Below are 21,298 nucleotides of genomic sequence, written 5' to 3'. Positions count from 1 at the left end.
TTATGTCCCCCCACCCCCAGAGAAAGATAAGGTCCTAATCCCCAGTACCTGTGAATGTAACCTCATTGGAAATAGGATCTTTATAGATGTTATCAACTGAAGAGGTCATATGGGATTGGGGAGGGCCTTAAATGTAATGACTGGTGCCCATCGATGGAGAGAAAGGTTTGATTCAGCGGAGACACTTGGGGAAAGAGGCCATATAATGAAATGATGGCAGCTGTAAGTCATGGAACAGCAATAAGCTAGGAAGAGATAAGGAAGGAGTCTTCCCTAGAGCTTCAGGAGGGAGCATGGTGATGACAACACCATGACTTCAGACATCTCGTGTCCAGAACTGTGAGAGAGTAAATTTCCGTTGCTTTAAGCCACCCAGTGCACGGTACTTTGTTGCAGCAGGATTGGCAAACTAAAACAGATGATGTCACAAGCATATGCACCTGCTAAAGCTAAATTTTTTATAACCAGAATCATACATTATGTACTAGTTTATATCTGGCTCCTGTCAGTTAGCATAATGGTATTGAGATTCAGCCATATTATTCCATGTATCAATAGTTCATTCCTTTTCATGGCTGCGTAGTATTCCATTGTATGGCTATATCACATTTGGTTTATTCATTCAATTGCTATGCACATTCTTGTACAGATATTTGTGTAGACATATTTTCACTCCCATTAGCTATATATCCAAAGAATGGCTAGGTCATATGGTCAGTGAATGTTTACCTTTTAAAGGAGCTGCTGTACTGTTTTCTAAATTTGCCATATCATTTCATATTTCTACCAGCAATGTATGAGAGTTTCACTTGCTCTATATACTTGCTAGCACTTGGTATTATCAGTCTTTCTAATTTTAGCCATTCTAGTGGGTATGACATGATGTATCATTGTGCTTTTAATTTGTGATTTCCTGATGATTAGTGATGTTGGGCATCTTCTCATGTGCTTATTGACCATTGGTATATCTCCCTTTGTGCAGTATCTGAGCTATTATAAATGGGTTTGTAAAATTTTGTTTTCCAACTGATTGCTGCTAGTATATGAAATGCAGTCGATTTTGTATATAAACATTGTATCCTGAGACATTGCTAAGTTCACTTATTAGTTCTAGTAATTTATTTCTAGATCCATAAATATACCATCTGCAAGTAGGAACTCTTTTACTTCTTTCTAATATTTAGGCCTTTTATTTAATTTACTTGCTTAATCTACTGGCTATAACCTCCAGTGAAATATTGACTGAAAGTGGGGAAAATGGACATTCTTGCCTTTTTCCATATCTCAAAAGATAGCTTTTAGGCATTCACCCCTTTATATGAGGTTAGCTGTATGCTTTTCTTTGGTGCCTTTTATCTGACTGAGGAAGTAACCTTTCATTCTTAGTTTGTTCAGAAGATTTATCATGAATAGCTATTGAATTTTGTCAGATATTTTTATGTCTATTAAAAAAGATCATATTCTTTTCTCCTTAGTGCTGTTGATAGGGTGAATTACATGGATTGATTTTCAAAATGTTCGGCTAACCTTACATTTCTGGAATAAACCCTAGTCATTCATGATGTATTATCCTTCAATATATTGAATTTGATTTGCTAATGTTTAAAGAACTTTTGAAACTATTTTACAACTATATTCATGAAGGTTCTTGATCTGGTTTTTTTTGTCTGGTTTTGTGTAATTTTCCTTGGTTAGTTTTCTGGTTTTGTGTAATGTCCTTATAAGTTTTCAGTATTTGGGCTATGCTGGCCTCATAAAATAATTTAGGCAATGTTTCCTCCTCCTCTGTTTCCTGGAAAATTTTGTGTAAGACTGGTATTATTTCTTCCTCAAATGTTTGATAGAATTAACCAGTGAAACCATCTGGGCCTGGAATTTATGTTGTGGGAAGGTTTTTGATGAATTCAATTTCTTCATTAGCTCTAAGGCTACTCAGATTTTCTGCTTCTTCATATGTCAATTTTGGTATGTTGTACTTTTTAAAAAAATTGTCCATTTCATTTAAATTGGTTAAATGTTGGCACTAAGTTGTTTGTATACTCTTATATCATCTATTTAGTCTAAAATCTATAGCATAGCTTGTATTTCATTTCTGGTATTGGATTTGTGTCCAATCTCTCTCTCCCTGTCCAGCTGATGAGAGAGAGAAAGAGAAGAGAGACACAGAACTGTCTCAAGTTTTCTGTCTAGCTAGATGTTTGCTGACTTTATTGACCTTTTTCAAAGAACCAGCTTTCGAGTCTATTAATTTTCTCTTGTCTGTCAGTTTTCTCTTTTCATTGATTTCTGCTCTTAACAATTATTTTCTTCTGCTTGCTTTGGATTTACTTTGGCCTTTTTCTAGTTCCTTAAGGTAGAACCTTAAGCCATTATTTATACACACATTTAAAGCTAACTTCTTCTGTGTTAGCTATCTCCCACAAGTTTTAATATGTTGAGTATTCGTTATCATTTGGTTCAAAAAATATTTTCTAATCTCCCTTACGATTTCTTCTGTGACCCTTGTATTATCTAGAAGCGTGTTATTCTTAGATCTCATATTTTTATTGATTTCTACCTTAATATCATTGTGGTCAGAGACATATTCTGTATGATTTTAATCTTTTCTGATTTACTGAGACTTGTTTTATGTCCAGGCATATGGACTATCTTTGTGAACATATAAAGAATATATAGTTTGCTGTTGTCAGGTGTAGTGTAAATAACATTTTTTTTAATTGAAATACAGTTGACACATAATGATGCTGCATTAGTTTCAGGTGTACAACATAGTGATTCCACATATAAGTAACAGATCAGTGTGGTTGACGGTGATGTTTGGATCTTCTTTGTCTTTACTGATATTTTCTGGTCTAGTTCTATCGATTGCCAAGACAGATATTAAAAATCTCTTACTATTATTGTGGAATTTTCTATTTGTCTCTTCAATTCTGTTAATTTTTGCTTTCTCTCTTTTGAGTCTCTGTTATTAAGAACATGAACATTCATAATTGTCATATCTGTCTCATTAATTGTGCTTTTTATCATAAAATGTGCCCCTTTATCTCTGGTAATATCCCTTATTTTAAAGTTCACTTTACCTGCTATCCTTCTTATGTTTACTGTTTGCATGGTTTATTTTTTTCATCTATTTACTTTCTGTGTTCTTATATCTAAAGTGTCGCTCATGGGTATCATAAAGTACATTTTGTTAGTATTTTTATTGTTGCATAACAAGTTTGACAAATTTAGCAAACTAAAACAGCATCCATTTGTTAGCTCATAGCTCTGCAGGTTGGTAGCTATGGTGTGACTGGCTTCTCTGCTCAGGGACTCTCAAGGCTAAAATCAAGGTGTTGGCCAGGCTGTGCTCTCTCTGGAGCTTGGATCTGTGGTTGAATTTAATTTATTGCAGCTGAGACGGGAGGTCCCTGTTTCCTTGCTGCTCAGACAGGATCCCCTCTTCATTCCAAGAGGCCATCCACATTCCTTGCCACATGGCTTCTTCCATCTTCAAGCCAGCAACAGAGAGTCTTTCTCATGTCGAATCCCCTTCACACTTCAAATCTTTTTCAGGAAAAGCCTAGTGTCTTTTAAAGGGCTTACCTGATTAGGTCAGACCCACAGAGCATATCTTAGTCAGCCATGCCATAGAACACCCCCTAATCATTGGGGTGATCCTCTCATCACAGTCCCAGTTCATGCTCACACTCAAAAGGATGGGTGGGAATCTTGGGGACCAGCTTAGAAATCTACCTACCCCATGCTTTTCTATTCTTTCTGCATTTTAATTGAAGTGTTTAGACCGCAAATATTTAATGCAATTATCTGTGTGGTTAGATTTAGGTCTACCATTTTGTTACTGGTTTACTGTTTGTCTCCTCTGCTCTTTGTTATTCTATTCCCCTCTGCCTGCTTTTTAAAAATTAGAGTATTTTTAGTATTCTATTTCAATTGGCTTCTGGTGTATATCTTATTTTATTTTTTAGTGGTTGCTCTATGGATTATAATATATACATCAGTAATCTTTTGCATTCTAGTTGGAGTTAATATTGTACCATTTCACATAAAATATAAAAACCTTGCAACCATACAGGTCTCTTCTCCCCACTTTCTGGGCACCCTTTTCTGTTACATTTGACATGTATCTACACACATTGAAAACCAACAAAAGTATAACTTTTGTTTTAAGTAGTCATACATATTTTAAAAAACTTAAGAAGAGAAATAAACTTAAATGCTTACCCAGCAATTTTCCAAATTTATTGTTCTGTCTTCATTTCTGAAGATCCAATATAATTTCTATCCAATATAATTTCCTTGCACCCTGAACAACTTCCTATAGCACATACAATTGCAGGTCTGTTGGCAATGGATTCTCTAGTTTTCCTCTTTCTGAAAATATCTTTATTTTGCCTTAGTTCTTGAAAGATATTTCCGCTGGATATAGAATCATGGCCTGAGAGGTTTCTGTTTTTGCTTTCGTTTTTGTTTTTGTTTTTCCTTTCAGCACTTCGAAGATGTTTTTTCCATCATCTTCTGACATGGAAAAGTTTTGATTTAAGAAATCTGTCATCATTCAAACCATTGTTTCCCTGTATTTAATGTGTCATTTTCTCCTGGATGCTTTCAGATTTTTCTCTTTATTGTCAGTTCCCAGCAGCTTGATGCTGTGGGGGTTCCATGTTTATTTTGTCTCACTGCATGGTTTTTCTCGAATTTCTCTTGTTTGGAGTTCATGCGCTGAGCTTCTTGAATCCTCCACTTATAACTTTTGATAAATTTTGGCAAGGTCTTGGCCATTATTTCTTGCTTCATTCTTCTCTCCTCTCTTCCTGGGACTCCCATTGCATATCTGTTAGATTTTTTCTTGTTGTTGCATAGGTCTTTAAGGCCCTATTCATTTGTTTCAATCTCTTTGTTTCTTCTCTCTTTATTCTTCACATTGAGTAATTTCTATTGATGTAACTTGAAGTTCACTGACTCTTTCCTCTACCATCTTTATTCTTCTACTAGTGTATAAAGTGACTGTAGTCCATTCTCTTTCCACCAAAATAAAGAAAATTACCCTCATGCTCATCATTGTTCCAAGTGTTCTACTGCCCTACACCATCTGTCTCCTTTTAAATGCTCATTGGAATCTTTGGGTAATAGTTTTTGTACTTTGACCAGAGTTTATAGTTGTATCAGTTAGAGGATTAGAAGGGATTACACCATTATAGCAGAAACAGAACTCTTGAGTTGGTATTTTGGACTCACATCAATACCTTGCTTCCTTCTGCCCAGTGGTGGTACCTCCTGGGTGCCCACCAAATGCTCCAGCCCCCAGCCGGCTGTCTCCTTTTTCTACACAACATTCATTACAGTCTGAAACCCTCTGCTTGTCAGGGTGATGACTTTGTTGGTGTCCATCTCTCCAATTAGATTATAAACTCTGTGTTTATCCTCTTCACCAAGATATTCTTGGGGTCTAACATGGGAAGTGTTTGTGGAAATGCATAATGAATGAGATTTATCAGATCACTGCTTCCTGATCTGTTAACCCGGGAGTTTTGCTCCCCCTAATCAGAATTATAAATATAAGTACTCTTAAATATTCATTCAGAACAACATCAGTGTGGCCAGATATTTCTACTTCATATTTTTATCCAGTATTGTAATGTTAAGTTGGCATTAAAGGAGTGCACGAATTGCACTTGAGAGGTTTGTAACTTAGAACACATGTTCCCTTGAACTGTGTTAGATTTGCTTATTCAGTTTTCAGTCTGGTTCACAAAGTCCTCTGAAATCCCCAGTGTAACAAAATTGTGAATGCCTACACCAAAACAATATAATATTTTTGCACTACCAATAATTTTAAAATCTGGGAAAAGAAGAAATAATATATTTAATATGCAACTTAATTAAAAGTAGGTTTAATTAGGAAAAAACTGGGTAGGTATAAGAACTTTTGTGGGGATGCTGAAGGGGACTCCTGAGTATTTTCAAGGGCTCAAGAGGTTGATGGTACTCTTTTTCATGTATAATTTCAATTCAAATCAAATGGCTTTCCACATTTTTGTATGAGTGGGAGATCCATTTTTATAATGATGGGAACAGAGTGGAGGAGAGAAAAAAGAGGAGCAAAGAGACAGAAAGATCCAGAGTCAGAGAGAGACTCAGAAAAATGTATTTTCCTGTGGTTACAGAGTAAGAGTTACAAAACAGAACAAATTCTAAACAGACTTGAAGAAGCTTCCTTGGATGGAGTAACTGGGATAGGGTTAGATAGCTGAAGGAATAGAGACAGGGAAAAGGGAAAAGGCCCTAGGAGCTCCTTGAGGGAGAAAAAGGACATCACAGAGATAATGGATCCGAGTCCAACGCCATCCAATAGATCTGATAGAAATGGTCTGTATCTGTGCTGTTCAGTATGGCAACCACTAGCCAGCTATAGGTTTTGGGCATTTGAAATAGGTACTACAATTGAGGCTCTGGATTTTTAATTTTGTTTGATTTTAATTAATTTAGATTTAAATGTATATAGTCACACATGACCAGTGGCTACTGCAGGATCATTCATAATTCATGCACCATTCATGGGCACAGGCAAAGGATATGGAAGAGAAGTATCTCTGGCCCAGGACAGCTAATGTCTGTACATGATAAGTAAGTGAGGTGCTTAAAGCAGCATGTGAAGGAAGCAGGGAGTATGATGTCTATCAGTAAGGATGAGGACCCATGTCATATGTTCATTTTTAGTAGGCTTTTAATAAGGTGGCAAACTATATTTAGGTAAAGATAAAAATGACTAAACTATTTCAATGACAACTGAAGACTTAAAAACAATTAACTTAGACTGACTTAATGACTTTCAACATCACTATGGAAGAAGATATCCAGATAAGCGCAAGATAGCATTGAAATTTGGGCAGAGAATGGAGGGGGCATACAGGTCACTTTTAAGGAGGGTGCAGAGGTGTTTTAGGCCCCTCTGTAGCACAGTGCCTCTCATAGGGTAGGCGCCTCATAAATATTTACTCAGTGACTATCTTCCATGCCAGGGCAGGAAGGAATAAGGCAGGAGCCCAGACATGGTAGATACTGAGGCTGATGGGGGCTTTCATCCTCTCTGGGGCATTCTTCAAGGATGGGTTTTCTTGGTTTAAAAGGGCAGGAATGAGGCAATCTGAAGACTCAAGACTGAATGAAGTGACCCCAAGAAGGAACCTGGAGAGACTTAAGTGTCAGACACAGGAAAAGGAAAATAGAAGAAGGCTGAGATGAGAGCTATTCAAAATTTAGGCAAATGAGGGAAAGTATTGTCTCTATAGATGTAAACCTCCTTACGAAATTACTTTTCTGAGAGCTACTCCATCACTTGGCATTCTTCTCTCCACTGGATGTCTAAATTGAGTGATTACAAAAGAGTGATATTAGGTATCTTAATTTGTTCTTCATACAAAAGGCAGACTCTCTCCCTCTGTCTGTGTCTGTCTATCTGTCTCTCTCCATATACATACATACCACATCATTATGACATTTTAGTAGATTAAGCGTTATTGTTGTTTTGGTTTGGTTTTTGTATGCCCCCAATAATAAGGTGCTTTGGAGACTATTCATACTCTTGAGAATGTAAAATGAAGAGTGATAACTGAGTAATAACATGAGTGTTTGCTTTGTAGATGTTCTTCAGCTTCTGTGAGAAGAATGTGGATTATGAAACATTTAAAGCGCTCAATGATGCATGTCTCGTCTATGACGGCCGACTTGTGATTGATACCAACTTCCACACCAATGACGTAGCCATCAGAGCTGCTGGCTCCCTCACCAAATTCTCCAATAAATATTACTCAAATGAGTGGACTCATAGCAGCTTCAGTTCCAAAGAAATTGGCTTCCAGCTAGCAGCAGCTATGCTCAGTCTCTTTGACCCAACCCTTGAACCTGTGACTGAACCACCAGCTGATCTTGACCGACTCATCCCTATGTACAAGGGAGCCAAGATCCAAGGTGTGTAGTAGGCCACCTTCTTCTCTGTCATGAAGCCACCTTTTAGATCTGGATCACTGGTTGGGGCAGCCCTTCATGTTTCTCTTAGGCTTGGTGAGGAGGTTTCTCTGTCTCTCAGTGGGTTTGCACAGAGACAAAGGAGGGCTCAGTCTCGTTTTTAAACATTTATTATGGACCTAGCATTTTATTGTGGTCCTTTGTATTTTGAGCATGTATTGCTTATGTATGGATCATATCATAACTGCCGTCCCTATTTTATAGGTACATAAAGAGAGCCTGGGAACAGTCAGTAACTTGCCCAAAGGTTACTCACAACTGGTTAGTGGGGCAATGTCCTGACATCTTGCTAAACTTTTGTTCTCACTATAAGCTCACAGCATCCCAGGCCTTGGCCTCTTATCTAGATGAATAAACTAAACCATTCACAACTGTAAAAGCAGTCTCCTAAGCCATATTGACCCCTAAGGAGATCATCATATGAGTAATACAGGAGTTCTTTGTGCTTGGCTGATGAGAAATATCTTTGAAAGTAGTGTCTTTGAATGTTGTGGACCTTTTACCACAAAATGCACATATTTACAAAATTGTAAGTTCATTTCCAGGAGATTGATGGACCAACCTCTAAAGCCATCCATGGACCCTAGGGTATCCATGGACCCTAATCCAGTAAACAGAACATGAGATAAAGAGACCCAAGCCCTACATTCCAGTCCTTGTCATATTCTACCTAACTAAATGGACTCTGATAGATCCTGCTCTGTGTCTCACTTTGGATCGAGAACTTAGGAAAGGTGGTGGCCATAGGAAAAGAAGAGAAGGGATGGGTATCAAAGACCAGAGCTAGATCAAGCTTATACTATGGGACAAGCTAGAAATAGTAAGAATTTCATAATGATAATTTTCCAAAGAACTTTGTTGATTTTCCTTAATAACATCCACTTGAATATTTTGGTTACATGATGAAAGAGGGACAGGGAATGGGAATATCAATGCACCATTTAAGTCCTCTGTAGGTCTTGGTTTGGCTTTGACAGGCATAGGTTAGAGTGCCAGGGGTTATGCAAAATCACAGGATACATAAAATTAGCTTGGCGTATTTTCCTGGGGGCATTGCTGACTATTTTATAGGGTATAATGGCACATTCACATTGATTTTGTTAAATAAAATCAATCTCAGGGAGTTTCTTGCTAATATTAGTACTTAAGGAGGATAGTTAGAGTAGCATACACCATGGTAGGCATCTCTGTTTATCTTGTGTCCTATGTGCTATGTACAAATATATAAACTCCGCTACCACTTCATTAACAATGAAATTAAAATGTGGAAAACTTGCCATTTCCTGTAGGAGGCATTCTTCCTGGGTCTTACCATTATCTGCATATTGCCAAACCTGCCATTCCAACTCCCTTAGAGGTACAAATGGCCCAGTCTAACTTTGTAAGTATTATTCCTGAATTTCATTTTACTTTCAAATATAACACTTTGTTTACAGGGGGATGAAACTCTCTATTCAGAGACTCTAGTATAATGTGCTGGTTCATCAGAAAAACCCTGTGATAACCAGCTCCCAAGATGGCTCCATGATTCTTGCCCCTTGGTATTCATGCCTTTGTGTGGTCTCCTCCCACACAAAATAGGGCTGATCTGTGTAGCCAACAGGATTGTGTAGAAATGACAGCATGTGACTTCCAAGGCTAAGTCATGAAAGATATTACAGCTCTAACTTTCACCCTCCCGGATCACTTAGTGCCATGTTGTGAGGTCACCCAGGCCTATGTGGTAAGGAATTGAGGATTCCTCTAGCAGCCATTAGCAATTTGTCAGTCTCGTGAGGGAGCTGCCTTGGACGTGGATCCTCCAGCCCTAGTCAAGGCTTCCGATGATGTGGCCCCAGGGGACATCTTGACTATAAATTTATGGGAGACCTTGAGCCAGAGTCCCCCAGCTAAGCTGCTCCTCATTTCTGACTCCCAAACATTGAGGTAATAGTTTATTGTTGTTTTAAGACATTAAGTGTTTTTTAATAGAATATTTTTTAGAGCAGGTTTAGGTTCACAGCAAAATTGAGAGGAAAGTACCGAGATTTCCCATCTCCATTTACACAGAACCTCTTCGGTGATCAACACCCCCACCAGACTGGTATATTTGTTACAATGGATGAACTTACATCGACACCTTATTGTTACCAAAGCCCACAGTTTACTTTAGAGTTTGCTTTTGGTGTTAAACATTCTATGGGTTTGGGCAAATGTATAATAACATGTGTCCACATTACAGTGTCATACAGAGTAGTTTCATGGCTCTAAAATTCTTATGTTGCCTGCCTATTCATCTATCCCTCCCCACAACCCTGGGCAACCACCAATCTTCTCACAGTTACCATTGTTTTACCTTTTCCAGAATGTCATGTAGTTGGACTCCCTACAGTATGAGTTCAGATTGCTGCTTTCACTTAGTAATGTGCATTGCTTTTCTCCATGTCTTTTTATGGCTTGATAGGGAATTTCTTTTTAGTGCTGAATAATATTCCATTATCTGGATGGAACACAAATTATTTATCCATTCACCTACTGAAAGACAGTAAGTCGCTAAGTTTTGAGATAATCTGTGATGCGGCAATGTACAAATCCATTGCTTAGGGTCCGGAATGTCCATACAGAACCCATTGTTCTCCCGCAGTGCCTGAATTACCCTGGAAGGGCCATCCAGGAAAAGCAAAAGCTGTGGGGTGGAATACCCCCTGGTTCAAGGTAACTAGAAAGGACGCAGTGTGGTTGGTCAGTCAGCAACCTCCTCAGATTAGATCCTCTGTCAGACAGTCCCAAACTGGTGTTTGCTGTCATTTGGGGGTTGCCTTTCTGATGTGTCATGTTTGCTTTTTTGTCAGTGGGGCAGACACAACACTGTAAGTTGCCTATTTTCTTATCCTGAATATTTTTGAGGGTTAACAGGCTGACTAATGTAAAATAAACACATTTCCCAGATTTCCTTGAGAATAGGGTTAGCCTTGTGGCAGGTTTTGGCCCATGAGATGTAAGTAGAAGCTGTTGGAAAATTCCTTTAAGGGAGGCAAACTCAAAATGGCACAGGTCTCTCACCTTTCTCCTTCCTGGAAATCAGAATCCCCGCTCTTCTGTGTACTTCCCCCTGGACTTCTCTGTATTTCTGGTCCTATTAGGAATCACATATAAGGTAACAGTGCCTTTAAGGAACAAAACAGGTGACTAGTCAGTGGTGGATGTTGTTGTTAATTATAGTTCCAGATAAATAATGAAACCTGGTTCTTGCAGGGAAGAATAGATGCTATGTATTTAAAACTTATTTCCCTTGGGCTTCTCCCAGATTCTTTTAGGTATATCCTATATACATGGTCTGATTCCAGATTTTCTTACAAATAAAGAAAAGATCATAGAGAATAGTGTTATGGTGTCTATTGCTGTGCAACAAAACTTAGCAACATGAAACAGCCATTTGATTCTGCTCACATATTCTGTGGGTCAGGAATTTGGATAGGACACAGTGGGAATGGCTTGTCTGCACCCCCACTGTGTCTGGAGCCTCAGCTGGGAAGACTAGAAGATAAGTTGTGACTCAGTGGGTGGATCCTCCAAAGGCTTGTACTCACCTGGGCTGGGATGACTCCATCATGGGGAGTGCTGACCAGAGCATCACACCCACGCTATCCTGGTCGCCTGGCCTTCCTCACAGCATGGCAGCCTCAGAGTAGTCAGACTTCTCACGGGATGGCTCAGGGCTCTGCATGCAAGTGGAGCTGCTGTGCCTCTTATGACCTATCCTCCATAGTCTGCACAGTGTCACTTCCCCCCACCATCTGCTGGAACAGTCACAGCCCGCTGGGATTCACAGAGAGAGGACATAGAGGTCATCTCTCAGTGGGAAGAGTGTCAAGGTCATATTGCAGATGAGTATGTGGGATGGGGGACATTGTTGTGGCAATGTTTGGAAAATACAATCTGCTACTGATGATGTGGGGCATTAGATAGATAGGATGAAGCCCAGATGTTATGTTCAGAAGCCGAGCACTTTGGTCATCAGAGGTAAATAACTGGACCCAAATATTATGTTCAAGAGCTAGAAAATACTAGACTTGGTTTCAGACAGAACCAGATTCTTCAAGGACACTGTGTGATTTCCTGCATGCAGTGTCAGTTATGTATGAACCCCTGGCCCTCTCTCTGAATAAAGTTGGAGGAGGTTTTTAATAAAGACCCTCTTAAAAAGGGTTTTTTTTTTTTTTTTAGATAATGAGTTTTAATAAGAATGCAACTTAAATAGATTCTTTGGCTGGTGCTGTGACAGTATTTGAACAGGACCCCTGACTTTAATTAACCATTTTGCCAGGTGGGCCTCCTTTTTAATTAGTACAGAAGATCTAAACAGATTTTTATCCATTTTATTCTCCAAGAAAAAAAAAATGTAGGATGGTTCCATGGCAATCTTTTGGGGTTGGAATTAATTTGATTAAGTGAAATTGTTGCCAAAATGGTCAGGCAGTCACCTAAATATAATCAATTGATTGAGAATGGAGCCCATTGAACAATATTTCACAAGAGAAACTGAACTGCTATTCTTACAATAAATGTAGTGCAGATGAATTTTACCAGACTTTTGTAGCACTCACTAATTGGAATATTTAAGTAAGAAGACACTTTAGTAATTCATGAGCTCTGAGAGGTAACCTGACAAAAAGAAGAAAGGAGACCCCTACATAATAAACTAATTTACAGATTCCAGTCCACATGCTTTGTTGGCTTATACACCATGGAATAGAGAAATTTGTCACAACAAATTCTGCCTTGGATACCATCAAATTTAAAATTGTGTGTTCATCATGAGAGAAGGGGACTTGATTTCTTGCACACCAAGTCTGATTACTCCTGTGTCTTCCATTTGGCATGAATTCCAGAGCCATTTTCCAACCTTTGTCAAAATCATAAAGGAACTCGAAAGGATAATTGTATTCAGGAAAAAAGGAAGGGGGAAACATACTACACCAGAACCAGTTACTCTGCCAAAATCTTAAATTCAAGATCCACATTTTAAAAAAAAGATCCACATTTCCTAACAATTTACTTATTACTTAAAATAAAGGAAGCAACTAGACACATCCCACAGAATTGGAAAGTGTATGAAATCATCATCATTACTTCAAAATCCCTTATGGGGTGCCAGGGCTGGAAGCTGCCTCAAGCCATCACTTCGTGGAGTGATTTTCTGTGACGATAGGCAGAAAGAGTTCTGGACTTCACTGGATGTTCCTAGTCTGTCAGTAACTGTGACTAGGAATGACCTAGAAAATTCATATAAGTCTGCCTGGCCCTATAAAGAGTAATTTGTGTCTGAGAAGCCCATCTGTAGATGGCTTGTCTTTAATGTCAATGCAAAATATTTCGATGTGTTCCACATTCCCAGAACGGCCCCCTGGTTATGCTAACACAGTGCCAGATCTCATTAAAATGGACAAAATTACTTCCATAGCTGAGATTAGCTCTCTTAACACAGCATGGTCATTTTTTTCCACTATAGTATGGTCTCTTTCTGTCCTCTGAAAGCCCTCATAGCTATAATGTGTGAAAACATACAGAGGCAATCCAAAGATTGTCATTCAATCTTTAAATTAAAAAATAAGACCAAACAACCCCCAACAGATACCATGACGACAAATCATTGAAAGTGATGCTGACCGTATCACCCTCCTGTGGAGCAACCTGGCCCAGCTCCGCAAAAACTTGTCAGGACACCACTAACTCAGTTACGGTGGAGCTCGTGTTGAGATGCTCAGCCTTGGCCAAATCAGTCCCCCTAAATGCAGAGTCCTCGTGAGCAGAAATGAAACGCTTTGTAAAGTCAAAGGCCATCACATGGGTGGATCACAAGTTGTGCCCCTTTGATGCCTGGGTTACCTTCCTTAATCCCACAGCTTAAAGAAATTTTAAAAGAGAAGGTGGAAGGGCCAACACCTTGTGGGACTGTGGACTCTGCCTTCCAGTGAGCTCTGAGGAAACCTGGCACTAAATCTATGCTGGAGCTGTTGGCAGTGCCATCTCTCCTGGACCTGCCAGCTGCCCTACCACCGCCAAGGCCAGGGAGCGGCCCCTCCTCAGAGACTCACTCGATTTTCCACCATGGCACCCCTCCTGAGAAAGGTCACATGGAAGGGAGGCAACTAAGCCTCAAGTTGTTGGCCAAACTCAAATGGTCTTTAAAGTCTTGTATTGAATCTTAAGAACACATGTGGCAGGCACATTCTTCACTCTCATGGCACCTTGTGTATTTAATTCAGAAATAGTTTTTGTGCGATGGGCTGCTAGGTAAGGCTGCTAGGTAAGGCTGTCACATGCCCCAATCTGGGAGGTGTTCATTGCACAGTCTGAGAAGTCAAGACTTGAGGAAACACACCTGATGGAAGAAAGTCTGTGGGGCTATCTAGGACTAGAGAAGTACTTGCGGCAGGAGTACAGGGTGAGGAGATGATCGGATAAGGAGAGCAGGTGGTCTGCAGCCAGTGGCTCAAGCCTGGCCTTTTCCAGACTCTTCTTGAGTCCAGACAAGCCCCACTCTTCTGCACCAGACTCCTCCCTCCCAGGGTCCCTCCTTCTTCCCTCCCTCCCTCCCTCCCTCCCTTCCTTTCTTCCTTCCTTCCTTCCTTCTCCCTTGCTTCTTCTACTTTGTTTCATTTCTCTTTCTCTCTCTCCCTGTCTGATTCCTTGCCACAACACAACCGCTGTATTTAAAAATAACTTTTTACCATGTTAGAAGTGATAGTCATTTTTAAAAAATAGAAACAACAGATAGTTAAATGAGCAGAAAGAGAAACACTAACAGTGACCCAGTCTGTCAACCAGAGAAATGGATGATTTGAATGGTTTGTTAAAGTGTGGTAGAAAAACAAATAGAATGATACTATGGATGTTTATAAAAATAGAACAATACTGTGTAAGTTATAAAATATAACTTTTTTTTTAAAGATTTTATTTATTTATTCGACAGAGATAGAGACAGCCAGCGAGAGAGGGAACACAAGCAGGTGAAGTGGGAGAGGAAGAAGCAGGCTCATAGCGGAGGAGCCTGATGTGGGGCTCGATCCCAGAACGCTAGGATCACGCCCTGAGCCGAAGGCAGACGCTTAACTGCTGTGCCACCCAGGCGCCCCTAAAATATAACTTTTATACTATACTTCTGTAGTATCAAATGTACTGTAAACCTATTTTCCTGTTGAGGAATATAGTTTACCAAGGACTTTTGTTGGAGGTGTTGCATCCCATTGTGTGGATGTACCATTGTCCTGTTAGCTGATGCCTTCCATGTTGCTAAGGAGGTAGATTTCCTGTCTGTATCCATCCATCTCTGTGAGTGATGGATGACTTGCACCTCTCTCGAGGTGCCACCCCCCCAAACCTTTTCCTAAGCTATATCTGCTCTCTCCCTGACCCCCAGATACCCAGTTTTGCCCGCATAGTTGGGGTTGGCCCAGGGTTTACCTGACATCCCTCCTGTATATCTCACTGTGTGCCCTTTCCATTGGCTGATTCCTCCCCAGGGCTTTGCCATGTGATGCCCAAACACCCACCAGTTGTTTCAATTTATTTAAAAATTCAGTTAAACCGTGTGTCCTTATTTAGACAAAATCCCCAGGGGATGTCCAGGACTAAGTAAATGTTTGGGATCAGTGTAGTCCAACTTGCCTTGGATTTCTAAAATGCCACATTCAAGTGCAGAGCAAAAGCTTAAATCTATATGCTCTCAGGAAAGCTTTATTGAATGTAACTGTGTACTAAGTTCAGAGTCTAGAGGCAAAGTGCACATTCAGCTGCCACCAACAGAACCCTGTTTTTCCACTGAGGGTTCTCAGTTTGGGTGTCTGAGCTGGTGGGAAGCATGTCTCTGGTTGGTAGGTCGGTAGTCATTAGGGGCTGAAATAGAAAAAGTGATCATAACATGGGATTTATCTTCCCTTTTCATGTGGGTTTATACTGCAATTTTAGCCAGCTTCTAGGGGACACAAAGCCATGCATCCGCACCTTTAACAACTTACAAACTAACAAGTAGCCTGCAGCACGTACATGTGTGCTTCCTGCCCATGAACTTGAACCTTCTTCCTGGGAACAGACCTGACCAAACAGCTGAACCTCCCCAAACCCAGCTGGCAAGGAGTCATCTTTTACTTGTTTCTTTTGCTTACATAAACTTTTTTTGAAAGTCTGAAATTCTTTCCGATCACCGTTGACTAGACGGTTTTCGTCAAAACAGTGCTGTGAAAAAATTTTAAAAATTAACAGACTTAACACACCTCACAGAAGAGAATAAACCCAGTTCCTTGTACCAGCTGTGCGAGGTATTGAATAGCAGAGAATTGGTTGTAACCTAGCAACTGATTTAGAAACGTGGAACAATGCAATCACAGTTTAAAATATCCTGAGGAACATTTAATCATTAAGTCCAGTATGTGGTTTCTGACACAGGGTTAGCTTCTGTTGAGTTTAGTCAATATCAATTACTGTCATTTGTAATGTGTGATAAGATGTAACCTGTCTGTTATATATGAAAAATATATTGCTATGATAAAGTTCCCAAAGTCCAGAAATGTTTCTAACGTTGTTTTTTTTTTTTTTTGATACCCCCCACTCTTCACCCCCACCAGGGTTTAGAAATAGTAACAGGTAATGCAAAAAATGGGACTTACTTCCGAATACATATTAACAAGTATAAAATGGTGGAAACCATCACATGCCTTTCTAAAGAGCCTTTCCCTGCCTCCAACTACATCCGCCTATTTGGCCAGCACGAGCAACTTCTCAACAACCTATGTGCTCGGTACGAGGACAAGCTGATCCCAGATCTCTACAGGTCAGTTGAACATTACACTTTACTAATAGGAAATGCAAACATTTATAATGTCTTGTGAATGAGGGATGTGTTTTGCGATGCACCAGAGAGCCAAATGGGAACCCATGGGAGAGGCTAGAGTGGCAGAAATTTAATTCTAAGATAACAGAGAGTATCTGACTACTAGCATTGGCCTGAGAGTGGAGGGTCACATGGAGAAATGCATGGACTCTTGACATGTCCACATATGGTCCCCATGGCCACGCACAGGCCTGGATCCCAGATGCATCCAAGCACAGTCTTCACACCACAGACAGGCCTAGATGAGATGATACTCAAGTCCCTTTACATGGGGCTGCTAAGAGAAGTCAGAAGTTGAAGAGGGAGATTTGGGAGAAGGATATGGAAGCACTTGGGCCTGGTGGGAATTCTACAACCACAGACAGGCTATTTGTGACCCCAGACTTCCTCCCAGCATGTGCTCAAGCAAAGGAGGAGGCCATTTGTATAAGACATTAAGGGAATTCTGCACTGCAGGGTGGTTAGACTGGGTGATCTGTGACTCTGTCTTTTCAAATGCTAAGACAGTTTTTCATCCTATACTCTTGGGAGGGCTAGAATTTTAGAGTAGAAAGCTATTCCTGGACACAGTGTGTTGCTTAGAAAGGTGAGGAGAACTTCCTTCTCTGCACAAAACAAGATAATGACAGAGCCAGTATCAGATACAGATGTAGGACATAAGTCATAAAATTCCAGGGTCCTCAATACCCAAGGCAGCAACTGCTAGGATCAGGAACAATCTCTCTTTCCTTCTAAAAGTGTGTTTAAATTGGGACATCTAGGTCGCTCAGTCAGTTAAGCACCTGCCTTCAGCTCAGGTCATGATCCCAGGTCCTGGGATCAAGCCCCGCTTTGGGGTCCATGTTCAGCAGGGAGACTACTCCCCTTCTCTTTCCCCCCACCCCCTGCTCATGCTCGCTCTCTCTCTCTCTCTCAAATAAAATCTTTCAAAAATATGTTTAAATTGTAGAGTTCATCATACAAATGATAAAGTATATAAAACATGTATGTACACTTTCAGGGAAAAACAATACCAGAATTCTGTGTCCCTCCTACCTTTCTTTTTCTTTTTAATTATTTATGTATTTGAGAGAGAGAAAGAGAGCACAAGCAGAAAGAGTGGCAGAGGGAGAGGGAGAAGCAGGCTCCCTGCTGAGCAGGGATCCCAACTCGGGGCTCGATCCCAGGACCCTGAAATCATGACCTGAGCTGAAGGCAGATGCTTAACCAACTAAGTCACCCAGGTGCCCTGGCCCTCCCACCTCTCTAAGAAAGAATTCCTGGGGGTGTCTGGGTAGCACAGTCTGTTAAGCATCTGACTCTTGATTTCTGCTCAGGTTATCATCACAGGGTTGAGAGATCCAGCCCCTGTCTGGCTCTATGCTCAGCAGGGATTCTACTTGAGATTCTCTCTCCCTCTTCCCCCCTCCCACTTATGCTCATGCTCACTCTCTCTCTCTAAAATTAAAAAAAAAAAATTTTTTTTAAAGAAAGAACTCCTTACTTCAAAATGTTAGAAGCCCTCTCTCTTCACACCCGCTTGGTGTCCTTGGAGGTAACAACTATCATGAGGATTATTTAATCACTCCCTTTCTTTCCTATAAAGCAGGGAATCAGCAAACTTTCTCTACAAAGGGCCAAATGGTAAATATTTTCAGCTCTGTGGGCTGTACAACCTCATCACAAGTATTCACTTCTACTGTTGTAGTGTGACTGTAGCCACAGACAATACATAAGCAATCAGACGTGGCTGTGTCCCAATAAAACTTTATACCAAAGCAAGTGCCAGGCCAACCCTTGTTTTAAAAGTGTACCACATAGATATGATTTCCTAAATAATAAATTAATTTGTTTTGCTTACTTTTGAATCAATTCCATGGCTGGGTAGAAAAAGTCAACACTCCCTCTCATACTGTTTGTTTACCCTGCTGTATAATATTCCCCTGCTCTACTGTCACAGCTCATTCGTCTGTTCGACTGATTGACGTTTAACTTGTTCCCAGCTCGGTGCCATCACAAACAATGCATGGACACTTTGGGCACACCTCATGTGTGAGGACTTCTCTTGGGTATATTAGGTGGTGCTGAATTTTTCCCCAAAGTAGTTGTATCTACATAAACTCCCTCCCTCAGTGCTGGAGAATGCCTCCAAGGCCCAGTCAGTCTGTGGCACAGTTGGATTTTAAAATGTGGTCATTCTGGTGGTGTGGAAAGGTATCCTCCTGTGGTTTTAATTTCCCTGCCCTGACTTGTAACACAACTCAGTGTCTTTTCCTTTGTTCATGGGCCATTCGTGATAGTTTCTGGGAAACGCCTGTTTGTGACATTTGTCCATTTTTCTTTTGGGTTGTCTTCGTACTCATTCACAGGAGTCATTTATACACTCTGGATGCACACTCATGTTAGTTACATATTTTTAACATTTTGAGCCTTGTCTTCTCACTTTATGGTATCAATTAACAGAATTAAAATGAAATTCTTAATTTTAGTGTAATCTGTTCATCTTCTTCAGGGTGTCTTGGATGTTTTTGTTCCTTTCCTCTTCTAATAGTTTTATAGTACACGCGTGAAGCTCTATGAAAAGCCCCACTGGATTTGATAAGAAATGCACTGAACCTTAGATCAATTCGGTGAGAATTGACATCTGTCATAATTTGACATCTTTGATATTAAGCCCATATGTTATGATATAACATAGTATAGGTCTTGGTTTATTTAGGTCTCTTTAGTATCCTTCAATAAAGATTTAAAATTTTCTCCATGATGTCTTGCAAAATTTTTGTTTGGTAAAATCCAAAGTGCTTTGTATTTTTATTGCTGTTGTAAATAATCATTTGCTTATTGACTGCTGCTATATAGTGCATAGAAATGCACTTTCATATGGTTTCACATTCTGCAAATTTGCTAAACTTTCTCATTTATTCAGATCATTTCCCTATAATATTGTTTTAGATTTTCCACATAGAAAAATTATATCATCTGCAAATAATGACAATTTGTTTCCTCTTTTCCAATCTTTGTAGCTTTTATTTCTTTTTCTTACTTGCTACAGTGGCTAAGCTTTGCAGTAAAAGGTAGGACAGAAGTAGTGAGAGATGGCACCCTTGCCTCACTCTTAATTTTAAAGGGAATATATATGTTCAATATGAAGTGTATGACATTTGTCATATATTTTGTGGATGCCCTTTATCAAGATAAGAAAGTTTCTTTTTATTACTGGCTTGCTAAGCATTTTTATCACGCATGGATTTTTATTGTTTTACACAAAGAGTACTTAATTTCTGAAAGCTTTCATATATGAGGATATTTTCCTACATGCCTCCAATTATAAACTATATTTTGGTATAATATCAAATTAGGTAAAGTATCAAATTTCTTAATCATAGGCTTTCCCGCCTCAATCTTTATAGACTTGACTCCAATCTTTATTTAAAACGAAGAAAAATACAAGTATTTAGAAAACGAATGCATTTGTTCCATAGCATGTGCATAGGATTTTATTGTTGCTTTAACCTTACCCAAAATATTGAACTAGAGGGGAATCAGTTGATTGTTAAAGAAAATTTTTACTCGATGGGCAGCTGTATGCCTAGTCTTCTTTGAAAAGAAAATGTTTTCACATTTGACCAAATTCAAAAGCCCTAGCCGGTTTGTTTTTCCTGGAGAAGAAGGTGGTGCTGAAACAGACAGACGCTGCAAGCTTGGGACCACTGGTCGGGGCGCAGCTGTTAACTGATGATGGTAATAATTTTAAAAGTTAATTTGATTTGCTAAGAGTGAATATTTGGGATGGCAAAATGAGACAACACTAGGACGGGCCATATCTGGATGTGCCAACTGCCATCTGTAAGAAAGAAGCAAGGCGGGCAGGAAGATGGTGGCCGATCATCGGAGGTCACTGATCATGGTTAAGTGACGTTCGGAGGCCATTGTCATGCCTTGTCAGTCACTCCCACATGTGTGTTAGCGTGTACGTGCAGCTGTGGCCGCATTCTTTTCAAGTGCCATGAAATGCTGCCAGGCCCCAATGCTAATTCTTGGCCCACCACTGCCTGCCCTGTCTGTTGTGAGACAGACTGGCAAGGTTCTTTGCAAGCAGGAAGGGCAAATGGTTTCGCTTATTTTGGCCCTAGTGTGATTACCGATTATTGCCCTGACCTTGGCAACACCGGCAATATTCTTGTTCAAATCCCGGCCAGTTTCGGTCCACCACGTCTAGGGCCACCATCCTGCATGCCGGGAGGGCTAACCATCAACCAGCAGCTCCGTCTTCTGCAAGATGGACGAGATGTCAAGAGCACGTTCCTCCTGGGGTTCAAAGAACCCCTCGGGAGACTTTTCCTCCATTTTCCCCAACCCGTTCCCACCTCATCGAGGGCCAGGACAGAGCAGACACTGGCAGCACCAGCGGGAACAGTG

General features: G+C 40.1%; 1 protein-coding gene across 1 annotated transcript in view; it reads left to right on the top strand.

The window, feature by feature from the left end:
* The window catches only part of CFAP61 (cilia and flagella associated protein 61), a 286,086-nt gene that overhangs the window by 209,246 nt on the left and 55,542 nt on the right, over positions 1 to 21,298 (top strand). The window contains exons 22-24 of the mRNA XM_008710053.1: positions 7,644 to 7,971; positions 9,318 to 9,409; positions 16,635 to 16,840. Coding sequence (XP_008708275.1) covers positions 7,644 to 7,971; positions 9,318 to 9,409; positions 16,635 to 16,840 — 626 coding nt within the window. The remainder of the gene's footprint in view (positions 1 to 7,643; positions 7,972 to 9,317; positions 9,410 to 16,634; positions 16,841 to 21,298) is intronic.

This window comes from Ursus maritimus, unplaced genomic scaffold (assembly GCF_017311325.1).
Source record: "Ursus maritimus isolate PB19 unplaced genomic scaffold, ASM1731132v1 scaffold_22, whole genome shotgun sequence".
NCBI lineage: Eukaryota > Metazoa > Chordata > Mammalia > Carnivora > Ursidae > Ursus > Ursus maritimus.
The sequence above is the reverse complement of the archived record's forward strand: the minus strand, read 5'-3'. Positions and strand labels throughout refer to the sequence as shown.